The following is a 27,626-nucleotide window of genomic DNA, read 5'->3' as shown; positions in this document are numbered from 1 at the left end:
GTGACGGCAGCCTAATATGGCAAATGTTCGACACCAGAGTGGCAAATGCATTTCTTGACAAGCCGTAGTTCCAAGATCTGCCCACTAGATGGCAGCAGTATGCAGCCTTTGACAGTTCAACAGGCCTTCAGTATCCAGAAGGGACTTGGAACGCATGGTCTGCCAGCTGAAACGCAAACAGGGAAGTGACGGCTCAGACTGGAAGTTGTTGTTGGAGGGGCGGCATTTACAAGAAATGGCCTTCCTGGGAGGTGAGTGCCAAGCTGTAGCAGCCTGTGTTACTGCTGAGGACTGCTAGGTTTAATAATATATTATAGTGTTTGCTATATACTCAGTGCATGGGGGGAATAGCAGGTAAGGACATGGATTCAGACATAACAGATGCAGGCATGCAGTATGAAGACAGATGGCTTCATACACTATATAGCAGGCGCAGATATGGTCTGTAAATATATAATCGGGGCAGACATCGCAGAACAGAGGTAAGACGTCCAGGAATGGTGGATATAGAGTGTGACACTGTTGAACACACCTTTGGAGCAGGTCACCGCTTGCTCCGCCATTTAACCTTTGCCCTCTGAAGTTTGGGCAGCAACAAGTGTGATGAGGGCACTAGATGGCTCCTGCTGCACCGAGCCACACACAGCACAGATGGAAGCGGACCAGAAGATCTGTAACGTTGGTTGTGGGAACGCGTCTAGGTAATTGTATTTCTTTTTTTTAATCCTGTACACTATTCTGATTTGAGCTAGGTAGAGAGGCACCATGCTGAGTTGGTAGGGGACATTACACTGCCTGGTCAATATACAGTAGCAGAATCATACTGTTTGGGGGTGCATTTCGGGGGCATCATTATGTGGGGGGTAAATTGCGGGGAATTATACTGTGTGTGGGGAAATGCACCAAAGGGCATCATTCTACTATATTTTCATAGGGGACATTATACTGTGTGTTTGGGTCATCATGCGATGTGGAGAGGAATCATGTAGGCGTCATACTGTGCGGTTAATAAAACTAGATCATAGTGTGTTGGGACCACTACGAGGCTTCGCTAGAAGCACAGTTTACGAGGGGGCACACAAAACTAGGTGAACCTAGCATAAAAATAATCTTTATGTGACACACTGCGTAGTTCCCATTCCTTTCTTTCAGTTTTTGGAGAGAAGGAGAGCCAAAGTATCACAAATCTTAAGGATAAGTCTTACTCACGGATCAGAATAGATAACATATATCCAATAGGGTTCGCGATTAACCCCTTCATGACCGGGGTTTTTTTCGTTTTTCCGTGTTCGTTTTTCGCCCCCCTCCTTCCCAGAGCCATAACTTTTTTATTTTTCCGTCAATTTGACCATGTGAGGGCTTATTTTTTGCGGGACGAGTTGTACTTTTGAACGACATCATTGGTTTTAGCATGTCGTGTACTAGAAAACGGGAAAAAAATTCCAAGTGCGGTGAAATTGCAAAAAAAGTGCAATCCCACATTGGTTTTTTGTTTGGCTTTTTTGCTAGGTTCACTAAATGCTAAAAATGACCTGCCATTATGATTCTCCAGGTCATTACGAGTTCATAGACACCAAACATGACTAGGTTATTTTTTATCTAAGTGGTGAAAAAAAATTCCAAACTTTGCTAAAAAAAAAAAAAAGTTGCGCCATTTTCCGATACTCGTAGCGTCTCCATTTTTCATCATCTGGGGTCGGTTGAGGGCTTATTTTTTGCGTGCTGAGATGACGTTTTTAATGATAGCATTTCGGTGCAGATACGTTCTTTTGATCGCCCGTTATTGCATTAAAATGCAATGTTGCGGCGACCAAAAAAACGTAATTCTGGCGTTTCAAATTTTCTTCCCGCTACGCTGTTTAGCGATCAGGTTAATACTTTTTTTTAATTGATAGATCGGGCGATTCTGAGCGCGGCGATACCAAATATGCGTAGATTTGATATTTTTTTTATTGATTTATTTTGATTGGGGCGAAAGGGGGGTGATTTAAACTTTTATGTTTTTTTTATTTTTTTAAACTTTTTTTTTTAACTTTTGCCATGCTTCAATAGCCTCCATGAGAGGCTAGAAGCAAGCATAGCACGATCGGCTCTGCTACATAGCAGCGATCTGCTGATCGCTGCTATGTAGCAGAATTGCACGTGTGCTGTGAGCGCTGACCACAGGGTGGCGCTCACAGCGACGGGCAATCAGTAACCATAGAGGTCTCAAGGACCTCTATGGTTACCATTCACAAGCATCGCCGACCCCTGATCATGTGACGGGGGTCGGCGATGCCGTCATTTCCGGCCGCCCGGCCGGAAGCGGTAGTTAAATGCCGCTGTCTGCGTTTGACAGCGGCATTTAACTAGTTAATAGGTGCGGGCAGATCGCGATTCTGCCCGCGCCTATTACGGGCACATGTCAGCTGTTCAAAACAGCTGACATGTCCCGGCTTTGGTGCGGGCTCACCGCGGAGCCCTGCATCAAAGCAGGGGAGCCGGCATCGGACGGTATAGTACGTCCGATGCCGGTAAGGGGTTAAGTCATTTCCGAAAATTGTGCAGCCGTTCGGTCCATGGTCACCATTTTTTAATTGCAGAACATCATTTGTAGTGATGAGTGAATATACTCATTACTTGAGATTTCCCGAGCAGAGCACGCTCGGGTGACCTCCGAGTATTTTTTAGTGCTCGGAGATTTAGTTTTTCATGCCGCAGCTGAATGATTTACATCTGATAGCCAGCATAAGTACATGTGGGGGTTGCCTGGTTGCTAGGGAATCCCCACATGTAATCAAGCTGGCTAAGATGTAAATCATTCCGCTGCGGCAAGAAAAACTAAATTTCCGAGCACTGAAAAATACTCGGAGGACACCCGAGCGTGCTCGAGAAATCTCGAGTAACAAATATATTCGCTCATCACTAATCATTTGTCATCTTTTTGCTGGATTGTATTTGCAATCTCCAGTATGTAGTGAGAAAAATATAATCCATCAGGTGCAGAATTAATAACCATAGGTATAACATTAAGAATGGTTTTATTAATCATAGTTTATCGAAGCATTTTTTTATTAGACCAAAGATATAATAATTCTATGAATTTTACTTTTAACTATACTTGAACAAATTCTTGATTATATTCCAAATAGATTTAATAAATTAGTTAATCTGGAATCCTATTGGATATTTAACCCCTTCACTACCTTTGATGTACCTATACGTCATGGTAGAGAAGGAGTTCCCTACCCATGACGTACAGTTACGTCATGGTGATCATGCGGCCACCGTGTCTGAAGGCACGGTGATCGTGTTAAGGTGCCTTCTGTTTCTGAGGGCAGTGCATAGGATCTTGTCGCCACCAGGGGGTTTCACCACTCCCCGCAACTACAATCAGTGTGATTGGCTGATCAGAATTGAACAGCCAATCACAACGATTTCAGTGTTTCAGCAAATTAAATTGCCTGCCACATTGATGTCCAGCTATGATTGGTGCTATAACAGCACTGATCATAGGCTTGTGCTAGGGAACAGCAGCGTCCGTGCTGACTGGTACAATCGGATGATGATATCCAATCTCACCAATCGGTGAGAAGGAATGCACTCTGACCTCTTAGTGACCACTCTGCAGCACCTCATTCCGAATTAGGCTACTTTCACACTGGTGTCGGGCTCGGCCCGTCGCAGTGCGTCGGGCTGAGGTTACCAACGCTAGCGTTGTTTGCGCCGCACAACGGGTTCAGCGGATGCAGATTTTCATCGCATCCACTGCCCCATTGTGAGGTGGGGGAGGAGTTCCGGCCGCGCATGCGCGGTCGGAAAAAGCAGTCCGTCGGCAGCAAAAAACGTTACATGTAGCGTTTTTTGCTCCCGGCGGTCTGCCACAACACGGCGCAACCGTCGCACGACGGTTGCGACGTGTGGCAAAGCGTCGCAATGCGTCGCTAATGTTAATCTATGGGGCAAAAACGCATCCTGCAAACAACTTTGCAGGATGCGTTTTTTGCCATAAACTACGCATTGCGACGTCTGGCAAAAAACGCCAGTGTGAAAGTAGCCTTAAAGACATGTGCAAAGTGGTCACTATGTTGTTCTGCTGCCGATCTGCTGGGCCTTGTGATGCCACAGACTGTTTTAGTCTGTGCCACCACTTCTGTTGCTGACTGAAAAAAAGAAGAAATAAGACATTCCTAATCTGTTCCTGTGTCCTGCTTTTTTTCTAATCCACCCCAATCCCTCTCCCTATCCCCTTCCCTAAACCCCCCTCCTGCCGCCAAGCACTGATCAGAACTTGATTAGTTGATATTTGGCATTTTCCCCCTTTGCACCACCCCATGCGTGCGTCCTGCAGCCGCCGAGCTGCTGATGGACTTCACTGATCAGCGTCTGTGCTCGCTTTTGGCTTAGGACTTTTTTTATCCCCTGTGCATTTTTTTTCTCCCCCTCCTTTTGCACTACCTTCATGCGGTAGGTTCAAGGTGCTCACCACCCCTCTAGATAAATTCCTTGAGGGGTATAGTTTCCAAAATGGGGTCACCTATAGGGGTTTTCCACTATTTAGGCCATCATGGGCTCTGCAAATGTGACATGGTGTCTGCTTTCTATTCCAGCCAATGTTGCACTCCAAACGTTTAATGCTTCTGAGCCCTGCCGTGTGCCCAAACAGTGTTTTTTTTCCCCAATATGGGGTATTGGTGTAGTCAGGAGAAATTGCACAACAAATTGCACTGTCCATTTTCTCCGGTTACCTTTTTGAAAATCCAAAATTTGGGGCCAAGTCAACATTTTTGAGGGCTAAGGTAAAAATTTCATTTTTTCCTTCCACATTGTTTTAATTCCTGTAAAGCACCTGAAGGGTTAATAAACTTATTAAATGTGGTTTTCAGCACTTTGAGGGTTACAGTTTTTAAAATGGTGTCACTTTGGGTACTTTCTGTCATATAGCCCCACCCAAAGTCACTCAAATGTGATTTGGTCCCTGCAAAAATTAATTTTGTAAATTTGTTGGAAAATTGAGAAAGTGCTGACAACCTATTAACCCTTCTAACTTCCGAGCAAAAAAAAATGTTTAAAAATTATGCTGATGCAAAGTAGACATATGGTAAATGTTATTTTTTAACTATTTTATGTGATTGAACTATCTGGTTTAAGAGCATAAAAATACAATTTTGAAAATTCAGAAAATGTTCTAAATTTTCTCCCAAATTACTATATTTTGATGAATAAATGCAAAAAATATCGGCCTAAATTTACCTCTAACATGAGGTGCAATGTGTTATGAAAAAAACATTCTCAGAATCACTGGGATCCGTTGAAGCGTTCCAGAGCTAATACCTCATAAAGTGACACTGAATTGTAAAATTTGGCCTGGTCAGGAAGGTGAAAATAGGCTGGGGAGTGAAGGGGATAAGTAATCCACTCTTGCACTGGATGGATTAAATGAAAAACTATTGAAAACACTTGGTAGAAAATGAATAAATTAAATAAAAAGAAAATTAGATATTATGTGTTAATTTAAATAGAATTGTTAAAGCAAAGACTTTGTGACAGCGGTTTTACTATGTATTTCATGTACATAGGGATTTGTTTTTATCTAATATACCGGTATATACAGTGGGGCAAAAAAGTATTTAGTCAGTCAGCAATAGTGCAAGTTCCACCACTTAAAAAGATGAGAGGCGTCTGTAATTTACATCATAGGTAGACCTCAACTACGGTAGACAAACTGAGAAAAAAAAATCCAGAAAATCACATTGTCTGTTTTTTTATCATTTTATTTGCATATTATGGTGGAAAATAAGTATTTGGTCAGAAACAAAATTTCATCTCAATACTTTGTAATATATCCTTTGTTGGCAATGACAGAGGTCAAACGTTTTCTGTATTCACAAGGTTGCCACACACTGTTGTTGGTATGTTGGCCCATTCCTCCATGCAGATCTCCTCTAGAGCAGTGATGTTTTTGGCTTTTTGCTTGGCAACACGGACTTTCAACTCCCTCCAAAGGTTTTCTATAGGGTTGAGATCTGGAGACTGGCTAGGCCACTCCAGGACCTTGAAATGCTTCTTACGAAGCCACTCCTTCGTTGCCCTGGCGGTGTGCTTTGGATCATTGTCATGTTGAAAGACCCAGCCACGTTTCATCTTCAATGCCCTTGCTGATGGAAGGAGGTTTGCACTCAAAATCTCATGATACATGGCCCCATTCATTCTTTCATGTACCCGGATCAGTCGTCCTGGCCTCTTTGCAGAGAAACAGCTCCAAAGCATGATGTTTCCACCACCATGCTTTACAGTAGGTATGGTGTTTGATGGATGCAACTCAGTATTCTTTTTCCTCCAAACACGACAAGTTGTGTTTCTACCAAACAGTTCCAGTTTGGTTTCATCAGACCATAGGACATTCTCCCAAAACTCCTCTGGATCATCCAAATGCTCTCTAGCAAACTTCAGACGGGCCCGGACATGTACTGGCTTAAGCAGTGGGACACGTCTGGCACTGCAGGATCTGAGTCCATGGTGGCGTAGTGTGTTACTTATGGTAGGCCTTGTTACATTGGTCCCAGCTCTCTGCAGTTCATTCACTAGGTCCCCCCGCGTGGTTCTGGGATTTTTGCTCACCGTTCTTGTGATCATTCTGACCCCACGGGGTGGGATTTTGCGTGGAGCCCCAGATCGAGGGAGATTATCCGTGGTCTTGTATGTCTTCCATTTTCTAATTATTGCTCCCACTGTTGATTTCTTCACTCCAAGCTGGTTGGCTATTGCAGATTCAGTCTTCCCAGCCTGGTGCAGGGCTACAATTTTGTTTCTGGTGTCCTTTGACAGCTCTTTGGTCTTCACCATAGTGGAGTTTGGAGTCAGACTGTTTGAGGGTGTGCACAGGTGTCTTTTTATACTGATAACAAGTTTAAACAGGTGCCATTACTACAGGTAATGAGTGGACGAAAGAGGAGACTCTTAAAGAAGAAGTTACAGGTCTGTGAGAGCCAGAAATCTTGATTGTTTGTTTCTGACCAAATACTTATTTTCCACCATAATATGCAAATAAAATGATAGAAAAACAGACAATGTGATTTTCTGGATTTTTTTTTCTCAGTTTGTCTCCCATAGTTGAGGTCTACCTATGATGTAAATTACAGACGCCTCTCATCTTTTTAAGTGGTGGAACTTGCACTATTGCTGACTGACTAAATACTTGTTTGCCCCACTGTATATATATATATTAGATGGTGGCCCGATTCTAACGCATCGGGTATTCTAGAATATGTATGCGTAGTGTATAGCACAGCCCACGCAGTACATTGCGCAGCCCACGCAGTAAATTGCGCAGCCCACTCAGTAGATTGCACAGCCCACGCAGTACATTGCGCAGCCCACGCAGTACATTGCGCAGCCCACGCAGTAAATTGCGCAGCCCACGCAGTAAATTGCGCAGCCCACGCAGTACATTGCCCAGCCCATGTAGTACATTGCGCAGCCCACGTAGTATATTGCGCAGCCCACTTGTATATTGCGCAGTCCACATATATTGCGCAGCCCACGTAGTATATTGCCCCCCCGGATCGAAGCGGTTACAGCCGCTCCTCGTGCGCTCCGGTCTGAAGAGTGCATTGCTGTCTCGCGAGATGATGACGTAGCGGTCTAGATATATATAATATCAACAACAAGTGGAGCACAATTGTGAAGTTGAACGAAATTTATTGGTTATTTTAAATTTTTGTGGAAATTTAAAAACTGAAAAGTGGGGCGTGCAATATTATTCGGCTCCTTTAACTTAATACTTTTTTTCGCCAATTTTTGCTGCAATTGCAGCTGCAAGTCGCTTGGGGTATGTCTCTATCAGTTTTGTACATCGAGAGACTGAAATTCTTGCCCATTCTTCCTTGGCAAACAGCTTAGTGAGGTTTGATGGAGATCGTTTGTGAACAGCAGTTTTCACAGATTCTCAATTGGATTGAGCTCTGGACTTTGACTTGGCCATTCTAACACCTGGGTATGTTTATTTGGGAACCATTCCATTGTAGATTTTGCTTTATGTTTGGGATCGTTGTCTTGTTGGAAGACAAATCTCCGTCCCAGTCTCAGGCCTTTTGCAGACTCCAACAGGTTTTCTTCAAGAATGGTCCTGTATTTGGCTCCATCCATCTTCCCATCAATTTTAACCATCTTCCCTGTCCCTGCTGAAGAAAAGCAGGCCCAAATCATGATGCTGCCGCCACTATGTTTGACAGTGGGGATGGTGTGTTCAGGGTGATGAGCAGTGTTGCCTTTACGCCAAACATATCGTTTGGCATTGTTGCTAAAAAGTTTGATTTTGGTTTCATCTGACCAGAGCACCTTCTTCCACATGATTGGTGTGTCTCCCAGGTGGCTTGTTGCAAACTTTAAAGGGAAGGTGCCACCAGTTTTCTTGTATTTTGTTTTTTTGTGAAATTAAGCTTAAAATAGTAATTAAAATGTATTAATGCAATGTTTGCACTGTTTGCAAACATTTCTATATGAAAAATATTATATATTTTTCTACAAATATACATATTTACCACTAGGGGGAGCATTTTCCGTTTTAGACCTCAAGCAGCTATAGTAAGATTTAGCAGCTCTGCCCCAGGGATATTAGACCACCCAAAAGGGGAGGGAAATGGTGATGTCAGCAGTTACTGCCCCAACAGTAAGAATGAAGAGCAGCATCACAGGGCAGCACCATTTTGTGTGTGATTGCCCTGTGACCTGCTGTCACCAGCAGTTACTGCATCAGAGTGACAGCTCGTATATATATGCAGCATGTATGTAGCATGCATGTAGCATGCATGTATGTAGCATGCATGTATGTAGCACGTATGTATGGAGTATATATGGAGTATTTTTATTTTTCATTCAACACATTAGCCGGATGATGGGACTATTACTGTCCCATAATTGGCTAATGTGTCAATCACTGTCATTGTAGCAGGCATCGTCCGATGGGACTTGTAGTCCCATCGGACGATGCTTGCACACACGCACAGAGGCCCCACCCCCACGCCGCACAGAGCCCCCCCCCCACGCCGCACAGAGACCCCCCCCCCACGCCGCACAGAGACCCCCCCCCACGCCGCACAGAGACCCCCCCACGCCGCACAGAGAAGGAGAGTGACACAGGGGGAGAGTGCAGTTTACCGGAGATCACTGGGACTGTGTGCAAGTGGGGAGGCGGAGACAGAGCAGAGGGAAGCACACAGGGCAGCTTGTGAGAGCAGAGGTTGTCTGCCCAGAAACTGCAGTGCCTGGAGTACAGAGGAGCAGTCAGTGCTTCTGTCCTGCGATAGAGAGTAAGTGGAGCTCAACAAATAGCACAGGGCTCTAATAAAATGGCAGCTAGTCACACCTACAGCAGTGAGTTGTGCAGCCCACAGAGGCGTGCCCAGCTCACTGCTAATGCGGCTGCAATGTTACAGATAGGGTCCGAGCCGGTCTATTATCTCCTATGTCCATGGGGTGCCGTAATCTGACACTGATAGTGCCCTGCTACTGCTGCAAAACCAAGGTGTCAGCCCCCAGTGCCTTCTTTCTACTCATATAACACACGGAATCTGTTTTACATGCATTCAAATCTGGGTTATAACAGCATGTTATGCTACATTACATTGATTAATTAATGATCTACAAACGTGGTACCTTCCCTTTAACCCCTCTGTGACCTTAGACGTACTATCCCGTCGAGGTGCCCTGGGCTTATCTGACCCTGGACGGGATAGTACGTCATAGCCGATCGGCCGCGCTCACGGGGGGAGCGCGGCCGATCGCGGCCGGGTGTCAGCTGCTTATCGCAGCTGACATCCGGCACTATGTGCCAGGAGCGGTCACGGACCGCCCCCGGCACATTAACCCCTGGCACACCGCGATCAAAGATGATCGCGATGTGCCGGCGGTGCAGGGAAGCACCGCGCAGGGAGGGGGCTCCCTGCGGGCTTCCCTGAGACCCCCGGAGCAACGCGATGTGATCGCGTTGCTGCGAGGGTCTCACCTCCCTCCCTGCTCCCTCCAGCCCCGGATCCAAGATGGCCGCGGATCCGGGTCCTGCAGGGAGGGAGGTGGCTTCACAGAGCCTGCTCAGAGCAGGCACTGTGAAGGCTGCAGCGCTGCATGTCAGATCAGTGATCTGACAGAGTGCTGTGCAAACTGTCAGATCACTGATCTGTGATGTCCCCCCCGGTACAAAGTAAAAAAGTAAAAAAAAATTTTTCCAAATGTGTAAAAAAAATTAAAAAAAATATTCCAAAATAATGAAAAAAAAAAAAATATATTATTCCCATAAATACATTTCTTCATCTAAATAAAAAAAACAAAACAATAAAAGTACACATATTTAGTATCGCCGCGTCCGTAACGACCCGACCTATAAAACTGTCCCACTAGTTAACCCCTTCAGTAAACACCGTAAGAAAAAAAAAAAAAAAAACGAGGCAAAAAACAACGCTTTATTATCATACCGCCGAACAAAAAGTGGAATAACACGCGATCAAAAGGACAGATATAAATAACCATGGTACCGCTGAAAGCGTCATATTGTCCCGCAAAAAAAGAGCCGCCATACAGCATCATCAGCAAAAAAATAAAAAAGTTATAGTCCTGAGAATAAAGCGATGCAAAAATAATTATTTTTTCTGTAAAATAGTTTTTATCGTATAAAAGCGCCAAACCATAAAAAAATGATATAAATGAGGTATCGCTGTAATCGTACTGACCCGAAGAATAAAACTGATTTATCAATTTTACCAAACGCGGAACGGTATAAACGCCTCCCCCAATAGAAATTCATGAATAGCTGGCTTTTGGTCATTCTTCCTCACAAAAATCGGAATAAAAAGCGATCAAAAAATGTCACGTGCCCAAAAATGTTTTCAATAAAAACGTCAACTCGTCCCGCAAAAAACAAGACCTCACATGACTCTGTGGACCAAAATATGGAAAAATTATAGCTCTCAAAATGTGGTATTGCAAAAAATATTTTTTGCAATAAAAAGGGTCTTTCAGTGTGTGACGGCTGCCAATCATAAAAATCCGCTAAAAAACTCGCTATAAAAGTAAATCAAACCCCCCTTCATCACCCCCTTAGTTAGGGAAAAATAAAAAAAAATGTATTTATTTCCATTTTCCCATTAGGGCTAGGGTTAGGGCTAGGGCTAGGGCTAGGGTTAGGGTTAGGGCTAGGGTTAGGGCTAGGGTTAGGGCTAGGGTTAGGGCTAGGGTTAGGGCTAGGGTTAGGGTTAGGGCTAGGGTTAGGGCTAGGGTTAGGGTTAGGGTTGGGGCTACAGTTAGGGTTGGGGCTAAAGTTAGGGTTAGGGTTTAGATTACATTTACAGTTGGGAATAGGGTTGGGATTAGGGTTAGGGGTGTGTCAGGGTTAGAGGTGTGGTTAGGGTTACCGTTGGAATTAGGGTTAGGGGTGTGTTTAGATTAGGGTTTCAGTTATAATTGGGGGGGTTTCCACTGTTTCGGCACATCAGGGGCTCTCCAAACACGACATGGCGTCCGATCTCAATTCCAGCCAATTCTGCGTTGAAAAAGTAAAACAGTGCTCCTTCCCTTCCGAGCTCTCCTGTGTGCCCAAACAGGGGTTTACCCCAACATATGGGGTATCAGCGTACTCAGGACAAATTGGACAACAACTTTTGTGGACCAATTTCTCCTGTTACCCTTGGGAAAATACAAAACTGGGGGCTAAAAAATAATTTTTGTGGGAAAACAAAAAGATTTTTTATTTTCACGGCTCTGCGTTATAAACTGTAGTGAAACACTTGGGGGTTCAAAGTTCTCACAACACATCTAGATAAGTTCATTGAGGGGTCTAGTTTCCAATATGGGGTCACTTGTGGGGGGTTTCTACTGTTTAGGTACATTAGGGGCTCTGCAAACGCAATGTGACTCCTGCAGACCAATCCATCTAAGTCTGCATTCCAAATGATGCTCCTTCCCTTCCGAGCCCTCCCATGCGCCCAAACGGTGGTTCCCCCCACATATCGGGTATCAGCGTACTCAGGACAAATTGGACAACAACATTTAGGGTCCAATTTCTCCTGCTAACCTTGGAAAAATACAAAACTGGGGGCTAAAATATAATTTTTGTGGAAAAAAAAATATTTTTTATTTGCATGGCTCTGCGTTATAAACTGTAGTGAAATACTTGGGGGTTCAAAGCTCTCACAACACATCAAGATGAGTTCCTTAGGGGGTCTACTTTCCAAAATGGTGTCACTTGTGGGGGGTTTCTACTGTTTAGGTACATTAGGGGCTCTGCAAACGCAATGTGACGCCTGCAGACCATTCCATCTAAGTCTGCATTCCAAATGGCGCTCCTTCCCTTCCGAGCCCTCCCATGCGCCCAAACGGTGGTTCCCCCCCACATATGGGGTATCAGCGTACTCAGGACAAATTGGACAACAACTTTTGAGGTCCAATTTCTTCTCTTACCCTTGGAAAAATAAAAAATTGGGGGCAAAAATATAATTTTTGTGAAAAAATATGATTTTTTATTTTTACGGTTCTGCATTATAAACTTCTGTGAAGCACTTGGTGGGTCAAAGTGCTCACCACACATCCAGATAAGTTCCTTAGGGGGTCTACTTTCCAAAATGGTGTCACTTGTGGGGGTTTCAATGTTTAGGCACATCAGTGGCTCTCCAAACGCAACATGGCGTCCCATCTCAATTTCTGTCAATTTTGCATTGAAAAGTCAAACTGCGCTCCTTCCCTTCCGAGCTCTCCCATGCGCCCAAACAGTGGTTTACTGCCACATATGGGGTATCAGCGTACTCAGGACAAATTGGACAACAACTTTTGAGGTCCAATTTCTTCTCTTACCCTTGGAAAAATAAAAAATTGGGGGCAAAAATATAATTTTTGTGAAAAAATATGATTTTTTATTTTTACGGTTCTGCATTATAAACTTCTGTGAAGCACTTGGTGGGTCAAAGTGCTCACCACACATCCAGATAAGTTCCTTAGGGGGTCTACTTTCCAAAATGGTGTCACTTGTGGGGGGTTTCAATGTTTAGGCACATCAGTGGCTCTCCAAACGCAACATGGCGTCCCATCTCAATTCCTGTCAATTTTGCATTGAAAAGTCAAATAGCGCTCCTTCCCTTCCGAGCTCTCCCATGCGCCCAAACAGTGGTTTACTGCCACATATGGGGTATCAGCGTACTCAGGACAAATTGGACAACAACTTTTTGGGTCCAATTTCTCCTGTTACCCTTGGTAAAATAAAACAAATTGGAGCTGAAGTAAATTTTTTGTGTAAAAAAGTTAAATGTTCATTTTTATTTAAACATTCCAAAAATTCCTATTAAACACCTGAAGGGTTAATAAACTTCTTGAACGTGGTTTTGAGCACCTTGAGGGGTGCAGTTTTTAGAATGGTGTCACATTTGGGTATTTTCTATCATATAGACCCCTCAAAATGACTTCAAATGAGACGTGGTCCCTAAAAATAAATGGTGTTGTAAAAATGAGAAATTGCTGGTCAACTTTTAACCCTTATAACTCCCTAACAAAAAAAAAAATTGGTTCCAAAATTATGCTGATGTTAAGGAGACATGTGGGAAATGTTACTTATTAAGCATTTTGTGTGACATATCTCTGTGATTTAATTGCATAAAAATTCAAAGTTTGAAAATTGCGAAATTTTCAAAATTTTCGCCAAATTTCCGTTTTTTTCACAAATAAACGCAGGTACTATCAAAGAAATTTTACCACTATCATGAAGTACAATATGTCACGAGAAAACAATGTCAGAATCACCAGGATCCGTTGAAGCGTTTCGGAGTTATAACCTCATAAAGGGACAGTGGTCGGAATTGTAAAAATTGGCCCGGTCATTGACGTGCAAACCACCCTTGGGGGTAAAGGGGTTAAACAACACTTTTTATGGATATCTTTGAGAAATGGCTTTCTTCTTGCCACTCTTCCATAAAGGCCATATTTGTGCATTGTACACCTGATTGTTGTCCTATGGACAGACTGTCCCACCTCAGCTGTAGATCTCTGCAGTTCATCCAGAGTGATCATGGGCCTCTTGGCTGCATCTCTGATTAGTCTTCTCCTTGTTTGAGATGAAAGTTTAGAGGGATGGCCGGGTCTTGGTAGATTTGCAGTGGTATGATACTCCTTCCATTTCAATATGATCGCTTGCACAGTGCTTCTTGGGATGTTTAAAGTTTTGGAAATCGTTTTGTATCCAAATCCGGCTTTAAATGTCTCCACAACAGTATCACGGCCCTGCCTGTTGTGTTCCTTGGTCTTCATGATGCTCTCTGTGATTCAAACAGAACCCTGAGACTATGACAGAGCAGGTGGAGACTTGATTACACACAGGTGGATTATATTTATCATCATTAGGCATTTAGGACAACGTTGGATCAGTCAGAGATCCACAATGAACTTCTGGAGTGAGTTTGCTGCACTGGAAGTAAAGGAGCCGAATAATATTGCACTCAGGGGTGCCGCTATCATGGGGCAAGTTGAGCCCTTTTTTTTAGGCGGCAGTCCTCACTGAAAGACAGGGGGCGGCAGAGCGGCGGTCAGAACACCTGGTACTGACTCTCCATAATCCCTGACATTTGCTGTCACTAGTGCGGTGCGCATGCCCCTGCTTACAATCCACAGTGTGCAAGATCAGCTGGTCATCCCTGTACCCGCAGAGCAGCACACCACATATTGGCTGCTCTGTACAAACAGGACCTGTGATGAGGTGAGGAGTCAAGGGTCACGTGATCGGGACCTCCATGGATTGCAGACTCTGCTGTGCTGCTTGCCATGGTAAGTGTGTGTATGAGGTGTATGGAGCAGAGCCGTGTGTGTATGAGGTGTATGGAGGGCAGCTGAATGTGTACGAGGTGTATGGAGCGGAGCTGAATGTGTACGAAGTGTATGGAGCGGAGCCGTGTGTGTACGAGGTGTATGGAGCGGAGCTGAATGTGTACGAGGTGTATGTATACAAGAAAAACAGTCGCACTCAAGTCTTAATTTCAATGTAGAAAATTTTTCTATTTTTATTCAAGTGCACAGGCACCACCAAATAATTTTTGAAGAAAATGGCAAGTGATAGCGGACAATGAGGTGACGTTTCGACCAGGTACGGTCTTTCTCAAAACCTCTCTGTAAAGATAAATGCAATACATAAGTGTGCTGTACAAATATACATGTGAAAAAGAAAAAAACTGCAGTACATAAAGATAAAAAACAAACTTCCTATATAAAACTACAAAACATATAAAGCTACAAAGCTACAAAAATCTATATATACATATATATACATATACATGTATATACATACACTCACATATACATACATATACAGCTCGCAACATATTGACTACGGACTCAATTATGTCCCAGGGCCATAAACTGTAGCATATAAAGGGCTAGGTAGAAGTCCCCTGGGATCAGGTTACGTAAAGGGACTACCAAAAAGAACATGGCTTAAAAAGAACATTGCTGTATTGAGATATATCCACGTAAATGTAGGTAGCACTGTTCAAGACGCCATAATACACTGACGTTAGGTAGGAGGAGTGGTTAGGAAGAGAAGATATAGAATGAGAGTCCCCAAGGACTAGAGAGAAGCAGAGAGGACATGGTTAAATATATGGTAAACTGAAAAACAGAAAGAGGCAAAAGATATTGCAACATCATGTAAGTACAGTTTTTACCAGCTCCAGGTAGAGTTCAGGAGTAAGATGTCCGTCACATTGGTGGTGCAGTGGCTAGTGTGGATGCTGTTGGCGCTTTAAATACACCGCAGTAGCGGTCACATCCGGTGGCTGATGGTGTGAGAACGAGGTCTGGCCCGCAGAGCGATGTGCGCGCCAGTCCGGCGCCTGCGCAGTAGAGGACGGGTTTGGAGATTAGTACTGCAGCTGTGTACTCAGTGTGAAAGGGCCGGAGCATGCGCAGTGTGTTTGAAGCGAACGAGCTAAACCGCGCCTGCGCAGGGGGATGTAATGGAGTCTCTCCTATGGGTTGTGTGGAGACCAATGGTAGCGGCGATGAGGAAGCTGTAGAACTATGCGCTGGGCATAGAGTAAAACCTATGTGTATGAGGGATCTCCCCTGTAGGTAAAAGTAGCGGCAGTAAGGAGGCTAGAGTGCCGAGCGCTGGGCAGCATTAGAAAGAGAATATAAATAAGAATAAGATGGGCGGGAGCACAGGAAGAAGGAAAAAAAATAAATTATATTAAAACAAAGCCATAGGTATACAAAAAACTGTTCCACATACGGGGACCATAGGTATGGCACTGAAGGGAGAAAAATGTTAGGACAATGGCATAAAGTAAATAAAATACGAATATATACTGTGCAGAAGTCTGGAAAGTAAAAAGAATAAAAAAATGAAAAAAGGAAAAAAAAGGAAAAGAAAAAAATGGGAAAAAAAGGAATAAAGGGGGAAAGAAAATTGAGTAAAATGAAGGAAAAAGAAAAACAAAAATTTTTTTTTGAAAAACGAAAAAAGAGAAAAGGGGAAAAAAAAAGAAAAGAATGAAAAATTGAATTCAACGAGGGGAAAATGGATTGTAGCACATGTGGTGCCAAATATAAATTGAAAAAAAATGAAAAAAGTATACAAGAACAAAAGGGGAAAAAAAGAAAAAAGGGGGAGGGGGGAAAAGGAAGAAAAATAATAATAATGATGACAAATTAGAAGTAAAATAGAAGAAATGGGAATGAAAAGCTGAAAGAAAGTGAAAATAAAACACAACACAGAAAAAGTTAAAAAACAAAAAAAATACGAGGTGTATGTGGCGGAGCTGAATGTGTACGAGGTGTATGGAGCGGAGCCGTGTGTGTATGAGGTGTATGGAGCGGAGCTGAATGTGTACGAGGTGTATGGAGCAGAGCCATGTGTGTATGAGGTGTATGGAGCGGAGCTGAATGTGTACGAGGTGTCCTGGAGCAGAGCCATGTGTGTATGAGGTGTATGGAGTAGAGCTGAATGTGTATGAAGTGTACGGAGTGGAGTTTTGTGTGTATGAGGTGTGCGGAGCGGAGCCGGGTGTGTATGAGGTGTACGGAGCGGAGCCGGGTGTGTATGAGGTGTATGGAGCGGAGCCAGGTGTGTATGAGGTGTATGGAGCAGAGCCGGGTGTGTGCGAGGTGTATGGAGCAGAGCCACGTGAGTACGGAGTGTAGCCGTGTGTGCAAGGTGTACGGAGCGCAGCCGCGTGTGTAGGAATAACTATGTGTGGCCATTATACAGTATGGAGCATCATGTGGGCCCATTATACAGTATTGAGCATCATGTGTGGCCATTATACAGTATGGAGCATCATGTGTGGCCATTATACAGTATGGAGCATCATGTGTGGCCATTTTACAGTATGGAGCACTGTGTGGCCATTATACAGTATGGAGCACGGTGTGACCATTATACAGTATGGAGCATCATGTGTGGCCATTATACAGTATGGAGCACGGTGTGGCCATTATACAGTATGGAGCATCATGTGTGGCCATTATACAGTATGGAGCATCATGTGGGGCTCATTATACTGTATGGAGCAATATATGGGGCTCATTATACTGTATGGAGCAATATATGGGGCATGTTATTCTGTATGGGGCGCTGTGCGGTGCCCACAATACTGTATGGAGCAATATATGGGGCTCATTATACTGTAAGGAGCGCTGTGGTGCCCAGAATACTGTATGGAGGACTATACTGTCTGATTTATGACCTATTGTAGAATGTACAATAGTTATCACTCATGTAATGTATGGGGGGACTGTATATGAGATGGGAGTCCTATAGGGGGGCTGTACTGTATATGTGTTTGGGGGGGCACCGTTTTGAAGTTCGCCTCAGGCAGCAGTGTGGCTAGGTTCACCCCTGATTGCACTCCCCACTTTTCAGTTTTTGAATTTCCACAAAAATTTAAAATAACCAATAAATTTCCTTCAACATCACAATTGTGTTCCACTTGTTGTTGATTCTCCACCAAAAATTTACATTTGCTATCTTTATGTTTGAAGCATGTTATGTGGGAAAAGGTTGAAAAGTTCCAGGGGGCCGAATACTTTCGCAAGGCACTGTATATACAAATATTTTATCCATTTATTTTTAATTTATGGTTAGTTGATCATTAGTAACATGTGGTGAATAAGTTACCGCCAACCCCTATATAGGGGTAGAAAAACAAAGAGGTGGAAAAACTTGTATTATTTCTAAAGGAGTCCTCAGTGGTTAATACCTTTTATTGGCTAACTAAAAAGATAATAACAAATAGCAACTTTTGAGACTACTCAAGTCCCTTCATCAGGCTGGGTATAACACAAAATCTGAAAAGTCACATATTTCACAACAGGACAAAGGAGCAATGAAGTAAATAAGAAATGTGATATGAAGAACTAACAATGTAGGCTTGTGGCAGTAAATATTGGAGCTTTTCATAGATAAAGAGTATGACATTTTTAATGTCCTCTGATTGGGGTCTGGTTCTGGGTTGTGATGCCCCCACAGGTCTGTGGATCACATTCCTTAACTGATGTAAAAAGACATAAATTCATGAGACACATTCATTCCTGCTCCGAGTATGTCAAAGGTTGTCATGAGTTTGTACTCCCAGACTCCTCTGTCTCTCTGGGATGTGAAGTTACCTTTCAATATCATCAATTTCATGTCCACGATTCTATGATCAGGGACACAAAGATTTGGCCACAGGTAGATCTGTTGTTTTTTCTTTAATTGTGTGGCAATGAGAAATCATTTTTGTTCTAAAGCTAGGTTCACATTGTGTTAGGGCAATCTGTTAAGCGCATAGCGCTAGCGGATTGCGCTAGCGGATTGTGCTAACGCAATGATTGTTTAGGGTCCGCGTTCGGCGTCCCCGCTAGCGCAGATCCCCAATCTGCGCTAGCGAGAGATGGACCTCGGACGCACCTCGGACGCTGCAAGCAGCGTCCGAGGTCTGTCACAAAAGAACGGCACATCGCTAGCATGTGCCGAAAATGGCATGCGCTACAGCAAAAAATCACATTGCTGTCAATGGGTGCGCTAACGGACCCGTTGCACGGCGTTAATTGCGACATTTTTGCCGTGCAACGCAGTCCGTTAGCGTTAACCCATTAACGCAATGTGAACCTAGCCTAAGCTTTTTCCCCATCTCCCCCACATACAGACCCCTAGCTGGACATTTGGTGCATATAATAAAGCACACTACATTAGATGTGACGCAGCTGAAAGTACCTGGGATCTTGTAGTCTTGATGTGAGTTGGAGACCTTTTTCTTGTCCATGGTCATTATAAATGGACAGAGTTTACATTTTTTCTAGTTGCAAGGAAAGGTTCCTGTAGCTGTTGGAGAGGACATTGAGCTTCTGACAATGTTGCTTCTTAGATTTTGGAGCTGCCTAAAACACAGACGTCCAATTATGATGAAAAACTGGAAAGATAATGAGTGCAATAGGGTCTTATCCGAGTTAAAAATGAGAAGTAAAGCAAAGAATATGCTCACCTTCAAGGGATATGAAGGACACAACCCCTGTAATCACTGAAGATATTGGCTGCTGCAGATACACAGAAGGAGATACCATGTGCAATTAGAAAAAGTGGAGATAAACCTGCGCTGCTAATAGTAAAAGATGCAGTAAAAAAAGCATGAAGGCATAAATGCGATTATTTATTCAACGTGTTTCAAAGCACATGTGCTTGTTCATCAGGACAAACCACAGAAGTAATAGAACAACTCACAGGGTGAGATCTGTACTATTACTTGTGTGGTTTGTCCTGATGAAGCAGGTGTGCTTTGAAACGCGTTGACAAATTATTCATGTGGCTACAATGAGTGTTGTACAAAGAAACAACACAGACATGTTGTAAAGATAATTGATTTAGAAGATGACACTCATAGCTGGAGGTATAGTTTTATTTTTTTAAATTGCATACATAGTTTTCATAAGAACATTGAATATTTTTACACTCCAGTTATAAGGAAAATTTATGATTTTTAAACCATTTCTTTTTGTTCCCAAACTTATTTTCCTGCTAAAAAAAAGATATGTCAAGTTCAGTTCATGCTTCAAGAAGATGTCCACTAAAAAACATGGGTATTACATACCTGGTAATGTGTTTTTTCATGAAACATGACGGCACCACGAGAGCGGGGATCCGCCCATCAAGGACAGGAAACCTTCAAGATAAAAGGGGCGGCTCCTCTCTCCACATCAGTTGTTTTACAGCGTACGAGAGGAACTCCGCCGGTTAGTGTACACCTAAATAATACATCCTATATGGTTCTATTCACCGACACCCGAGGGAGTATATAATACAAATAATGCTAATAATGCACCCAACTAATGATGTGATCAAAAGGGTGGGAATATAAGGGTGCTGTCATGTCTCATGAAAAAACACATTACAAGGTATGTAATACCCGTGTTTTTCCATCATACATGACGGCACCACGAGAGAGTTACAGAGATTTGTATTCTCTTTTAGGGAGGGATCACTGCTTGTAACACTCTTCTCCCAAATGTGAGATCAGAGGTAGCAGATAGGTCTAGCCTATAATGTTTAAAAAATGTAGGCGGAGAGGACCAAGTGGCCGCCTTACAGATTTGGTCGATGGTAGCATCTGCTCTCTCCGCCCACGACATCGCCATAGCCCTCGTGGAGTGGGCTTTCAGACCCTGTGGAACAACCCTGCCGCCCTACTATACGCTAGAATAATGGCCTCTCACCCATCTAGCGATAGTTTGTTTAGAGGCTTTAAGGCCCTTCCTTGACCCCTGGAATGAAACAAATAAAGCCCTCTGTTTCCTCCAGGATTTTTTTCATCTCTAAATACTGTAGGATACCTCTCCTCACATCTAGGCAATAGAGTCTCTCGTCTTTCTTGTTACTAGCATTGGGACAGAAAGAGGGTAGGGTTATATCCTGAGCCCTATGGAATATCGATACCACTTTGGGGAGATATGCTGGATCTAATTTTAATACAACTCTATCGTCCATAATTTGTGTGTAAGGGGGGGTCAGCTGACAACGTGTGTAAATCCCCAAACCTATGGGCCGATGTAAGTGCCACTAACCAATTTGTCTTTGTTTGTTAGTACTTTATCTGATGTTGTATTTAACGACTCAAAGGGGCTTTCTGTCAAAGCTGTCAACACTAAATTTAGATCCCATGGTGGAGGAGTAGGGGATGGAACAGAGTCAGCTCTACTACAGGCTCTGATAAACCTCACCACCCTCATATTGCTTGCCAGGTCACAGTTGAATAAGGCTGCTAAAGCTGAAATGTGTACTTTGAGGGTACTAACAGCTAATCCCAGATCTAAGCCCTTTTGCAGGAGCTTCAGTATTGCCACTATCAGGACCTCCCCTTCCCGTATTGGCCCTGAGCTGGAGAGGAATTTCTTCCATATTCTCCCATAGATCTTGGTCGTTACTTGTTTTCTGCTACTAAGCAAGGTGGATATTAAACCAGCTGAGAACTCTTCTTTCTCTAACAATGACCGTTCAAATGCCAGTCTGTCAAATGTAGCCTGGAATTCTGCGGGTGGTTGAAGGGACCCTCTGTTAGAAGGTCCTGGTCTTCCGGGAGTACCCACGGGTCTGTCACTGACATCACTCACAGCCAGTAAAACCATGGTCTTTTCGGCCAGAAGGGAGCTATTAGAGTCACTCTGGCCTTGTCCTCCCTGATATCCTTCAGAACTGCTGGAATTAGACATATTGGTGGGAAGGCATACAAGAGTCCTGACGTCCATTCTTTGCTGAAGGCGTCTACTGCCAACGGCCTGTCTGCTGGGTTCAGGGAGCAGAAATTTTGAACTTTTTTTGTTGGCTTTTGAGGCAAAGAGGTCTACACTGGGTCTTCCCCACATGTGCACTATCCGTTGAAAAATTGACTTTTTTAGGGACCATTCCCCTTGCCTTAAGTGGTTCCTGCTTAAAAAGTCTGCCTTTATATTGTCCACACCTCGAATATGCAGGGCCGACAATGAGAGGAAATGCCTTTCAGCTAGAGTCATGAGTCTTTTGGTTATGTGCATCAGTGACCGAGAACGGATGCCCCCTTGGTTGTTCACGTATGCGACTGCTGTTCGGTTGTCTGATAGGACTCTCACATGATGCCCTGTCAAGTGTGGAAGTAACCTCCTTAGCGCTTTTTCGATTGTTAGGAGTTCCCACTCGTTTGAGGATAGATTTTCCTCCTCTTGAGCCCAGGGGTCTTGGACCCATAGTGTGTCTGAGTGAGCTCCCCACTCCCATGGACTGGCGTCCGTTGTGATTACTTTGGAGGCTGTGTATGTCCAGGGAACTCCTCATTTGTTTGATGATTTTTTTCCCTCTTTTTCCTCTGGGAGGCGAGATTCCTGCGCCCTGGAGTCTACTGTGATCCCTAGGAAATTTTGGACCATTGCTGGCTCTAGTTTGGATTTTTTGAGGTTCAGTTGCCATCCTAGTGTCTGTAGAGTGTCCATCACTATTCTGACCTGCTCCTGACAGTGAGAAAAGTTTATCCCCACTATCAGGAAGTCATCTAAGTAGGGTATTATCAGAGTGTATTTTTCTCTGAGATGTGCTGTGACCTCTGCAATCAGTTTTGTAAATACCCGTGGGGCTGTTGCTAAAGTGACGCAACTGGGACCCCATCTGAACCGCCACTCTGAGAAACTGACGATCTTGTTGTCTGATTGGGACGTGATAGTAAGGACTGGGACTGACATGTAACACTGAGGATATAGAAGTTTCACTGCTGATTTTATAGTTTCCATTTTGAAAGATGGAATTATTAGGTATTTGTTGAGGCCTTTTAAATTTATTATTGTCCTCCAAGAATTGTCTGGGTTTTTTTATGAGAAAAGAGGGGGGAATAAAATCCTTCCATCCTTTCCTCTATTGGAACTTCTTCCAAGACGTGCTTGTCTAGGAGTGATGTTACTCCCCTTCCAGACTGTCTTGTTTCTCTTGGGAGCACTGTACCAGGGTCTGCATGTATCTTCTTGGAGGCCAATGGTGGAATCTTAATTTTAGGCCTGATCCTATGATCTGTCGTGTCGGATCCATATGCTGGAGGAGATCCTCTCCCAGGCTGGAAGGAAGTGAGAGAGCCTCCCTCCCACCTGAGAAGGACCGTCACTGGGAGGATTTCTTGGTGTCCCTGGGGGACTTGCCAAAATAGAAACCTTTCCCTCCCCTGGATCGCTTGTCCAAGTTGCTCCTGTCTCGTTCTCTAAACTGCTGTCTTCAGAACTTTCGGCCTCTCTGAAAGGAGCGCTGAAATGGCTGCTTTGGAAAATTTTTCTTTTTGTCACTGGCTTTTTCCAACACCTCGTCTAATGTCGGTCCAAACAGGAAGTTCCCCTCACATGGCAAAGAACAAAGTTTCATCTTTGCCTAGATCCTCGAATGGCAGGGAGGATTTTCTGGCAACTTTTGAAATTGCCACATCAATTTTTGGGGCTCTATCCCAAGATGAGGATGCCTCCTCCTCAAAAGGATATCTTCTCTTTAGGGAGTTGACTATTTGGGACTTTTTCTCCGGTTTCTGCCATTCCCTCTTAATCAGTTCTTGTAGCTGTTCATTTATAGGGAATGACCTCCGTTTTTTCTTTTGCAGACCACTGAACATAAGTTCTTGGGCTGTCTTTTTTGCCTTCTCGTCTACCAGCCCCATGGTAGAGCGAACAGCTTTTATAAGCTTATCCGTAGCCTCCGCTGGAAATGCATCTTCCTCCTCTGAGCTACTATCTGAGCAGCGAGCTGTATCTGAGTCCTCCTCTGACTCCGAGGAATCCCTCTGGGATGCTACTGAGGGGCTGGATCTGTCCCTAGACCTGGTATCTGTGTCGGCTGTCTGTAATGCTTTTACAGATCTAGAGACTGGATCAGAGATCTTAGGCTCTCCGTAAAGGAGGGTGTTTCCTCCGCCACTGTCTTGTTGATACACTCCTGACGCAGTCTTTTACCCCAAGATGTCTTTAAAGGCTTTTTACACAAGGGACATTCCTTATTTTTAGCTTTTGCCTTATTTTTTTGGGGACCTCCTACACTCCACCCCCAATGTATGTAAGAAAGGAGGGGAGAGAAGAAGATAAGAGAAAAGAACAGACATTAGCGTGCTGGACTTTCTCGAAGTTCACTCACCACTCGGACGCTTTCAAAGTAAGGGTACCGGATCCGGAGGTTGACTGGTTTTCTCCGTGTCTCCCAATGAGACCAGGGACCCCTCCTTGGTATGCCTATCCGTCTGTACGCTGTCCAAGCGGCTTCTGCTGCTGCCATGGCGGAGCTGGCTCTTCTCACTTGAGCGAGACCGCCTCTCCTGCACCTTTTGCTGTGGCATTTAATGTTCTGGTGAAAAGCTCTCCATCTCACACACTACCACATAACAAGAGCAGTCACCTTCAACCTGGCCTAGTTTAGTGACACAGGGCAGCACTTCTGGTTTGTTTAAATAGATTCACTTCCACTTTTTTTTTTTTTATGGATCACCTGGTTGATCCTGCCTCTTTCTGGTTGTTCAACACCCTGGTGTCTGTGTTACAACCAGGTGTATATGCGCACCTGGCCTGCTAATCTTACAGATTAATTACCTGGCTGATTGTGCCTGCACCACTTCCGGTTCATGTGATGCAATCAATCACCTGGTTGATCCTGCGTCTGTGAGCTGTCAGCGCGACGCCTGCGCTATACACTCATGCCTAAGCGCGCACCCGGCAACCACTTCCAGTGCACGCTTCTTAATCCACCATTCACCTGGTCGATCCTGCCTCTGCCCAAACACTACCGTCGAGCCTGCGCACGCTCCCGGTCCTTACTTCTGGTGCGCGCTGCTGTACTGTGCTTCAGACGTGCATCCGGTCACCACTTCCGGTGCGCGCCGGCTCTTTCGGTCCCCCTGCCCCTTGGCTCCTGTATAACGTTCCGAGTGCCGCTGCCAGGTATTGTGCGCATGCGTGTACCCACCATTTCCGGGTACCCGGTGCCGGCTGAGAAGGATCTCGCAGCGCCGGGAATGTCCACGCCACGGACTCCAGGAGGCAGCGCAGCAATCACCCCCAACGTCCAAATGCTCTCTCAGTGCTCCGGACACCGCTCCATACCGCTCCTTTGTGCAGCCTCAGGTATCGACCAGGGAGAAGGGAAGGAGGGGGAAATGGGCGGACCTGCTTTCAAAGCTCAACAGGGAGGGCCCCAACCTCCGAGGAGACTTACTCAGCCCGGGCACCGATGTGCCTTATGGGCTGCATGGCCTCCTTTGGTCAACAGGGGGGGGCACCATAAAAGTGACCCCCGTGGACAGCAGGATTTTCAATCAACAGGGGGGAAACGATGTCTGCGGCCCCCCGAGGATAATTTTTCTGCCCGGTCATTGCCTCAAGGTAACTGGTGTGGTGACGGGTGCAGCAGACCAGCGCCTGCCCAAATCCACCTGACCCAGGCATCCTCTTCTGTCTTCATCAGAAGTCTTCATCTTGAGGGTTCCCCGTCAAGGACAGGAAACCAACTGATGTGGAGAGAGGAGCCGCCCCTTTTATCTTGAAGGTTTCCTGTCCTTGATGGGCGGATCCCCTCTGTCGTGGTGCCGTCATGTATGATGGAAAAAATATATGTTTTGGTGTTTAAAATCTAAATATATACAGTTTACTAATATACTTGCATTAGGAGCTTCCTGTGTAGGTGCGTGACCTGTGCTGTATGAGAAAAGGAATGGCAGTCAGATTTATTGCAAGAGCTAAGCCAACCCCCTTCTCTATCTATGCATCTCATCTGATAGAGAAGGTTATGGTTAAACTATTAAAAATGGCTAGAAAAAAGGCTAGATCAAGACTGTGTCATGATAAGGAGGTCAGTCGTTACCAATATTACATTCATCTCTGATGATAATGTAATTTTATAACTAATTCCAGAGACAAGTTAAAAATATACACTATTAAATGAAATTAATATAACTCGAGTCCTTTGAAATATAACATTTTTTAATTATTTATTGTCATCTATAATAATATGAAGTTCTCATTGTGTGTTTCCTTCAGCAGTTTATTGGATTCTTGAAATGTCCTCGGGAAAATTTACATACCTATACCTGTGTCTGTAAAGCTGAAAATTAAAGACAAATGAGCAATAGTGGAACAAAAATAGTCTAAACTGAATACAAAATATGATGAATAATGTCATGGACAGCATGACTGGGGAGATTCAATTTCGAGATGGCATAAATCTGAAGGACACATCCACTCCCAAAGAATCACAAACTACTTCAATTCATATTAATGTAGAACCAGCCTTATATGGTGGAACAAATCTCTCAAACACTGAGGATACTTTAACAGATCAAGTAACTCACACTCATGCTCGTATTAAAGAGGAACCAATCTCTTGTAATGAAATAAATCTCCCAGACTTCATGGATCATTTACAGCATCCCGCTATTAATATCAAGAAAGAGCTGATATCATGTAATGAAGGACAGTCCATAAACCCAAGTATGTCTATACCCATAGACCATATGCGATATCAATTTTGGCATATTAAAGAAGAACCTGTTTTAAGTGATGGAGAGAACCTCACAGATCGCTACATTCATACAATGACAAATCATGGCCAACAATACCCATCTACGCATGTTACGAAAAGAGTACATTTTGAACACGAGATAAACCTTGACACTCATCAGAAATCATTTTTATGTTGCGAGTCTGGGAAGGGTTTTACCCACAGAACCCACTATATCGCCCATCAGAGAATTCTTCCCGGAGAAAAGCCATTCTCTTGCTCTGATTGTGGTAAAAGCTTTTCTCAAAGGTCCTCTTTCACGTCACATCAGAGAATACACACAGATGAGCGACCCTTCTGTTGCTTTACATGCAGTAAAAGTTTCCGAATGAAAAGTAGCCTAAACAAGCATTTGAGGACTCACAAACTTGACAACCCATACATTTGTCCTCTGTGTAAGAAAACTTTCATCCATAAAGGACATTTTGTGGCCCACGAGAGGGTTCACATGGAGGAGAAGAGATTCTCTTGCTCTCACTGTGGAAAGGCCTTCATTCATCATGGACACTTTGTTGCTCACCAAAGAATCCATGCAGAAGAAAATAGGTTTTCATGTCCTTACTGTGACAAGTCCTTTATCCATCATGGGCATTATGTGGCTCACCAGAGAGTTCACACTGGAGAAAAACCATTTCCATGCTCTAAATGTGGAGCCTGTTTTAGTACTCAGCATAATCTTGTGGTCCATCAGAGACTACACTCAACACCAGCCATTAGCTTTTTCTGATTGTGGATTGTTCTTTTAGAATATTTCTAGAGAAGCACATTTCTTTCATTTACAAAAAGGAACTATTTACCAGTGATCCTGTAATAAATATTAATGTGTGGTAGATAATGGACCTACTTTGAATGTTCCCTCCAATAAAACAAATAAACGTTCTTACTGATAAATTGTTTTTAAGCATTTGGACTTTGCTTGCCTGTTTTTTCTTGTAGTTTTTTTTGTTTTTAATAAAGCACCACTTCAGCGTTTTTATATATTTCACAGCTGAAGTGGTTATTAAAATCTATGTCCCCTATCCCCTGCCTGATACTCACCTTTTGGCATTTTCATCTGTTCTCTGTGCTGCTCCGGTCTGACCAGCACGGCTCTGAAAAATGGTGAATA

The 27,626-nt window shown here is 43.9% G+C and overlaps 1 protein-coding gene across 3 annotated transcripts; it reads left to right on the top strand.

Annotated features, from left to right (window-relative positions):
- Positions 1-213: 213 nt before the first annotated feature.
- Positions 214-27,422, top strand: LOC138665373 (zinc finger protein 81-like). Of its 3 annotated transcripts, none has more exons than XM_069752799.1 (2): positions 214-251; positions 25,999-27,422. In XM_069752799.1, the coding sequence occupies exon 2, from the start codon at positions 26,124-26,126 to the stop codon at positions 27,243-27,245; it is 1,122 nt and encodes a 373-aa protein (XP_069608900.1). In that variant the 5' UTR covers positions 214-251; positions 25,999-26,123; the 3' UTR covers positions 27,246-27,422. The 3 variants fall into 3 exon arrangements, with proteins under 3 accessions (XP_069608900.1, XP_069608902.1, XP_069608901.1); XM_069752801.1 differs by having other exon boundaries at positions 224-251; positions 26,002-27,422; XM_069752800.1 differs by lacking the exon at positions 214-251 and adding an exon at positions 20,176-20,214.
- The last annotated feature ends 204 nt before the right edge of the window (positions 27,423-27,626 follow it).

The sequence above is a fragment of the Ranitomeya imitator genome, chromosome 2, assembly GCF_032444005.1.
Source record: "Ranitomeya imitator isolate aRanImi1 chromosome 2, aRanImi1.pri, whole genome shotgun sequence".
Lineage (NCBI taxonomy): Eukaryota > Metazoa > Chordata > Amphibia > Anura > Dendrobatidae > Ranitomeya > Ranitomeya imitator.
The sequence above is the reverse complement of the archived record's forward strand: the minus strand, read 5'-3'. Positions and strand labels throughout refer to the sequence as shown.